At 34.4% G+C, this 7,220-nt stretch overlaps 1 protein-coding gene and 1 long non-coding RNA gene across 2 annotated transcripts; one reads left to right on the top strand and one right to left on the bottom strand.

Annotated features, from left to right (window-relative positions):
* Positions 1-1,367: 1,367 nt before the first annotated feature.
* Positions 1,368-3,121, top strand: LOC139107437 (uncharacterized). The gene is made up of 3 exons (XR_011546516.1): positions 1,368-2,152; positions 2,400-2,690; positions 2,926-3,121. It is a non-coding gene; the product is annotated as an uncharacterized lncRNA (long non-coding RNA).
* Positions 3,122-3,335: 214 nt separating this feature from the next.
* Positions 3,336-6,630, bottom strand: LOC139107747 (uncharacterized). Its single transcript, XM_070665565.1, has 3 exons — positions 6,574-6,630; positions 3,833-3,900; positions 3,336-3,714 (listed from the first exon to the last, which is right to left on the bottom strand). Exons 1-3 carry the CDS (start codon positions 6,628-6,630, stop codon positions 3,588-3,590), a joined length of 252 nt encoding a protein of 83 aa, XP_070521666.1. The 3' UTR covers positions 3,336-3,587.
* Positions 6,631-7,220: the final 590 nt, after the last annotated feature.

The raw sequence follows: 7,220 nt of genomic DNA, 5'->3' as shown, positions 1-7,220 counted from the left end.
GCTTCAGGATTTACTGCGATAAATCTGATTCCTGTGTCCGTAATAGATATGAAATAAATTAGAAACTATATATCCGTGCAAATGATCACTTACGTACGTGCCAGATCGACAATATTATTTATCATATCTTCGTCCGTCTGCGAACTTTTGCTAATCTAATATCGGATCGCTATTTACGACAGAGACGGTCAATTACGGCGCGTGCAAAATTCCGACGCGCATATTTGGGAAGTCGCTCATTATATCATTTGCGACAATTACGCGCGCGTTCGCGACATCGTGTTACGCTCTGAAATAATGAATTTACATCTCGCGGAACTCTGACCTTTTACGGAATTGATCGAGGCTTAAGTTTCTCCCCGAAACCAGAAGCCGTTTTAGCGAGGCGAGTGAAATCAGATTTATTAGTGCAAAATCGAGGTCTCTCGTGCGTACACGAGTAGAAGTATTTTTATGAGAGTCGACGGTAAAAGTAAAATGCAATGCGACAAACTCCTCTGCATTGTACGGTGAAGTCAAAGAAAAAAAAAAAAATAAATTCTCCCAATGGAAATGATCTGCGCACAGACCAATTTGTTTCGCTTCGCGTGACGTAACAGATTTCCTGATCCTGATATTCGTAACGTAACTCCGCATAATTTATTAATTTGCAAACTAACGATGAAATATATTTTTGGGCTGCTACGGACACTCTCACTTGTTTGCTCGTCTTGTTTACTCTCACCGAAACATTTCTTCCACATATTCCTATCCGCCTTGTTACATCATGATAATCAAGGTGAGCGAAATTATAATACGTAGCAAAAAGTGACAGGGATTAAATAATGAAATAATTATAATATTACATAATGCAAAATATTTATTGCAATATATATATAATACACATTATTACAAAATAATATTTTAACTCAATAAATGCGATTATAATTTTTGACCATTAAAACAATCAAAAAAAAGAAAAAAAATTATTTTTATGCTAAAATTTGAACATTCATTGGAATAATTCGATGAACAATTTTCACGGTATTTTTCAAATCAACGAGTCATAAATTGCGCGCTCATTTCTTCCGTTTGGATGGAAATTGGCTGCGGTAAACGCGATATCTTTCGCCGGATCGTGTTTCGACGATCCGTGAGCGATAGGCAAAAGAAATTACTCAAATTATGTGCGAACGGTCGTTATCCCGCGAAATCCGACCGCATGCACGCGTGCATGCCCGCGTTCTCGCACCACTCCTACCGATGCGGTTTACACACACCGTACGCACATCGGAAAGTTACGCGACTCCGAAACGAACGTAACGCGGAGCCTCGCGTTTCCTTGCTTTTACGTAATTCCCTGGATCCCGAGCCACTTTGCTCTCCCACCCCGTGCAATTTCACCGGGTGGTTTTGGCCATCGCCGTGTCCGTCCTTTATAAACGGACATCCCCGACGGTCAAAACACAGAATCGCATCCGCACAGTTCGCAAACAGCGCAAGACGCACAGCCGCCGCGGATTTTCACGGAGTAACGATCGATTGATTGAAGATGCGCTCTCACGCTGTCGCTGTGAGTGATTTATTTTAATATACCGTATATTATCTCCATCGTACTAATGATTTCGGTTTCTCGAGGTTCGTCGTTAGTTTTGTGGCCATCCAGTGATTAAATAATAACTGTGCACAATTTTTTAATAAGTATATGTGCGCGAATTTTGTAACTGCAAAATTATTTTCAATGACAAAAATTTTCGAAGAACTCTTTCGAATTTTTCAACAAAGTTCATATCGCAATCTGGTGCAGATAAGTAGTACTTTGAATATGGAAAAAAATATTTGAAATACTTTTTCTAAAGCATTATATCTTTTTAAGAAAAATATTAAAAATCTTTTTATTTTAATTCAAGTCTTTAGTATTTAAATAAATAAAAGCCGTGTTTGAATTTATGTAGTAGCTTCACATTTTTATGGTACCGCAGTTATGCAGGAAAGAAAACGGCAAAAGTGGTGAAACGATTAAAAAACGGCGCCGTGCATTTAAATGATTCTTACGCGACGCACTTTCGATATTACAAGCAAACCGCGATCACACACCTCTCGTGTTGCAGTTGCTCGTGTTCGGAATAATGGCCGTGACTTTGGCATCGCCTGTGCCAGGCGGTCATCATCAGTAAGTAGCACTTAGATAGACTTATATATTTTATTAAATTAAATTAAGAACTTCAATAATATTTCATCATCCATGACTTTTTAAAATTTAAATTATTGTATAACGCATGCATGATAAATGTTACGTAATATATTAATTATTTTAGTTATACTTCTCGTATAATAATGATTCAGTACATGCAATTAAAACAATAAATAAAACGGTAATTAAATATGTGATATAACATGGAAAATGATTGTATAATCAGTGAGCATCACGTAATCCACGTGCCCTACAAAGTGCACACGGTCCATCACCACCACACGAAAAAGGTGTTTGTGCCGGTGCACCACGTCGAGAAGGTTGCTGTTCCGTATCCGGTGCACCATGTCGAGAAGGTAGCGGTACCAGTACCTGTACACCACGTCGAAAAAGTTGCCGTACCTGTCCCAGTTGTACATAAAGTTCCCTTCCCGGTTCATATACCCGTGCACGAGGAAAAGCTGAGCCACGGTTGGCTTTAAATGGAACATTTCGTCATCAGCTTAAATTATGTTAGGTTTGTATTACTTAATTGCCACTCTCTCGAACAGAGAACTCATTAAAACGCTCTTAGACGCATATAAAAATTTAGATCATTATAAAAAAAATTTTTTTACATTTCTTAATATTTGCTCGAAGAGGAAAAAAATTATTTTAAATATTGTTTATGTACTTGTATATTTTATGCTTATTATAACGTATTCTGATTATCAAATTAATTATTGTGCACTCAACGCAAACTGGGTTTTCAGGTTGTCGTATAAAGTGGAGCTCGAGTAAGTAAAAGCTAATAAAATTCATTCCTCATCATGGATACATTAATATGAAATTTCTTCGTGGAATAATAAAGGGGACGACATCAATCAGAACAAAATAACTCGCGCCACTGATACAACGGCATTTAGCATAAGAATCAAATACTTTGTATGCACGCGTGTGTATTCAGAACGAAAATACTTGTACATACTTAACATATCACGTTAACATATCTCTTATTATTTTTGATATAATAAACATAAAAAAAAAAAAATTGAACACACATTTATTCATTTCCTTTGATTTTATGAAATCTTGTTTTTCTTTTCTTGATTGTTTTAATGGTCAAAAATTATAATCGCATTTATTAAGTTAAAATATTATTTTGTAATAATGTGCATTATATATATATATATATTGCAATTAATATTTTAAAATAACTGTATGAAGTCTCAACAATTTTAATTTAGGAATCAGATATTAATTAATTTTTGCTAGAAAATATTGGCAGAAGCAATACGATTTATTTCGTGTAAGATAATTAACAATGTGAGACAATAACAAACAGGTCGTCGTTAGGTATCGTCAAACGATAGAATTACAATTAGATAACTTTGCCATGACAAGTCTTTTAATCATTAAGACGTGAGAAAATGATTTACCACCCATCCTCTTCGTGATGCTCGTGGTGATCGTCGTGTGACTTTACCGGTATGTAAATCTTCTTCACGTGTGTATGATGATGCTTATGAATATGATGCGGCACGTGAATAATAAAGTGCGCACTGAAAGGAGTTTCAAATTTCTCTGAATATATTCGTATCGTAAATTAGCAAGTTAAAACTATAAGTTGTCTATGAGAACATAACATATTATATAATTAAAAAATAGAAAAAAAATTACTGTTCGCTATGATGACCGCCTGGATGCGCTGATATTAAAGTCATCGTGACAATCAGCAAAAGTAAAGTCTAAAACAGAATAGTATTGCGTAAGATGACGTACTTTCCTTTATTTGTTCTTTTGCATGTCGAAAGAACTAGCGCGCGTCTATGATTTAATTAATTTTATTAATAACACCCGAGTGGAAATTTATTTAACAATTTATTTAACTAATCTGACTTCAAAAAATAAAGTTGTCATTTAAAAAAAAAAAAAGAAACAAGATCTGTCTGGTATCGATCGTCCAGACGGTCACTGTCCAGCGCGGATTATGTATCTAAATAGATATTTTTTTTTTTCGCCGCGTACTTGTTTACTGTTTTGTTCTGACCTTACGCAAAGCTCGCTCGACTGCCGAATTCGTCTGGCAAAAACTGGTTCTTGCTGTCCGCTGCCCGCGCGTCCTCCACCTTGCGTATTTCGAGCGCAAGGTGCCGGCCAGACGTAAACACACACGCACGTGCTCACATTACCGCGACGGTCCGCAGGAACCGGTTAGCCCGGTGAATTCGGCAGTCGATTCTTTGCGTAAAGTCAACACGCAACAGTAGACTAGTACGCGGCGAGAAACGTTTAGATATCTAGCTTTTCTAGCTCGTTATTAATTAGTAATAATTATCTGGTACTTAGTACGTTTCGAGTGTTACATTTCTGGCTTAGTACTGGACAGTTTTGTTAGACAGCCACGAGATGAACGACGAGTTGGCTAATTAATTATTAGGTAACGGTGGAAATCAATTTCCACTCGGGTAGATAACGAATTCACACCCAAATTTGACACCCACGTGTATTCCGAGTTTGATCATGCTCGCTCTGTTCGCGTAATGTGCACTTTAACTCTTCCCAATCTGCTGCTGTACGGTGACTAAGAGCCCCTTTTATAGCTAGTCTGATAAATAGAAACATAATCGGTTAGCCGTGCATGAACGCTAGACAACGGCGGTGGTTTTCCTGAAAACAGTTCCTGGGTGCATATACCATATCACACTTCACTTCATCTTATTCGAAATCCCTCTCACTCGAAGTTTTTTTTTTTTTTTACACGAAATCTCATGCGGCCTTACGCGTATCTTGTTGTAAACAGGATTTTCGCGAACTTCCCGTCAAATTTCGACTTTCACACTTCGGTTCACACCTGAGTGAACGTTTCCGCAACCGTGGTCACCTTATTCAATTATTTAGTTTCAAAGTATCAAAATGTATTTTTAAAAAAAGCAATCGCGGAAACAAAATTACTTTTTTACAAGAAATTAATAAAAAAATTAAAAGCCATCTATATTAATTAGCATCGTGGTAACAATTTCAGAAAATAGGAAAAATTATAATACAGATGAAAGGAATGATAGTCTATAAAGAGAAAATTATTTCGATGAAGTAACTTTTTTTTTTCTTACTTCTAAGTGAAATCGATATACCGCAACAATTTAAGTTATACCGATTGCGCGATTCTTTAAAAAAGTGACTGACGAATAATTATCATTTTTCTTTATATTTATTTAATTTTTTATTTAGTTTCTTATTTTCAATCGAAATATTTGCTTATTACACTTATTACACGCGGACTGTCATCACGATGGAATAATCAATTCATCAATCAAAGGCATTACGTTATAAGCATTATGAAGCTTACGTAATCTCTCTCGATTTCGTAATCAATACATTTCATCCACGTCTTTTTTTTCTCTTTTAATATTATACACAAGTTAAAAATTGGTAAAAAATTTCTGAGAAAAGAATTAAAACTTTCTTCCGTGCCAATCCGAGTACAAAAAAATATAAATTAATCTAAAAAATTCTTTAGAGGTTTCTCCCACATTTTTTGTCTTTATAATCTCCTATTTCTTTTTACAAAAAAGATGTTCCTTTTTTTTTTCTTCAACTCTCGGCCATACCGTTATCCGTTGTGGATTAACAAAAAGATACATATCCGTTTTAATGTTCCGCGATGTGTATATATACATATAAGTGAAATCGCGCCTCATTTATTATATGATTAGTTCTTTCACTTTCCGCTTACTTTCCATTTCAAACTAATTCAGCGTCAATATGCTTTATGATACCATACTTGCGACTATATTTTTCTGCCCGTTGGCAGATGTCGACAGTTAAGGCGCTACGCAAAAATACAACTTATTAAGAAGTGAAAATCATCGTTATACAAATCTCTGAATAAAAGCATGCTTCGTCTCGCTACCAGAGGTACAAGCGATTTATTTACTTTTCGGCTTAGGTAGTCGGCGAGATGTATATATGTTCGCGCATTAGGTCGATGACCTTCTTTCTGAATCACACTTTTACACAAGTTAACGCGTTATAAAGAAATTATATTAAATATTCACTTTAATGTAACAAGCAATTGTAACTTGCATATTAGACTTATTAAAAATTAGTATCAGACGTTAAAAATATTACGCACAAATTAAGCATTAATATTATTTTAATGTCAAGTGTTTCTAAAAGCTGCACTTAATTTTTTTGCTTATTTAGAAAGAAAAGAAAAATTTTTAATTAAAGTTGTAAAGGTAATGCAAAATGTGTAAACATTTATTCCTTTCTATCGTTAATATCTGGTTTGTGTAAATGTACGTTCCATAAATCTATCATGTACGAAATGTCATGTAATTGTAACGTTGCTTAGTATTTTCGCACTATGTTACATTAAAGTATTTAATGGAAATTCACAAAAAATTATATTAGCTTACATTTATATTAGCAATCATAGAGCATCTTCGCAACTTACTTCCTGCAAGACTTTCCATGTCGTTTACTATGATAAATGACCATTACAGTATTACTGTAATGGACATGCACATTAATGTGAATATCAGAAATTAGTGGATAATAGATCGAAAAATGTAAGTGAAAGTGGGATTCCGCACATTTCGCAAATGTAAATCGTATGCGTCGTTTTCAATCAATGATAATTAGTCGTTAGCGATACTAACGAGTCCGCGAAACGAAGCGCAAAATGTGCGATAATAACTTGCACGTATTCATTGAAATTAATTTGAAACGTGCAGTCTTCTTTTTTTTTTTTTTTTCTTTAATATGTAATTAACAGAAATTGATTTTTTATTTCCGCGTATTTAAAAATGCTTGCTAAATAAATATTTATAAAGTAAAAAATGTTAATATGTACCTAAATGACGCCAAAGTAAATGGTACATTCTACAAATATGAATTATCAATTTTAATTAATATATTTCCTCAATTATGATCACGGTGCAAAATAATATTTACATTAAAACGGATGTGTACATATTTGCAAAGACATAAAAATGTATTAATTACACAGTCACTGTAACAAATTAATTCATAATGCAAGTAATGAATAATGTCATATATTAAA

The sequence above is a fragment of the Cardiocondyla obscurior genome, linkage group LG13 (assembly GCF_019399895.1).
Source record: "Cardiocondyla obscurior isolate alpha-2009 linkage group LG13, Cobs3.1, whole genome shotgun sequence".
In the NCBI taxonomy this organism is placed as follows: Eukaryota; Metazoa; Arthropoda; class Insecta; order Hymenoptera; family Formicidae; genus Cardiocondyla; species Cardiocondyla obscurior.
Note: the sequence above shows the minus strand (reverse complement) of the source record. Positions and strands in the feature narration are given on the sequence as shown.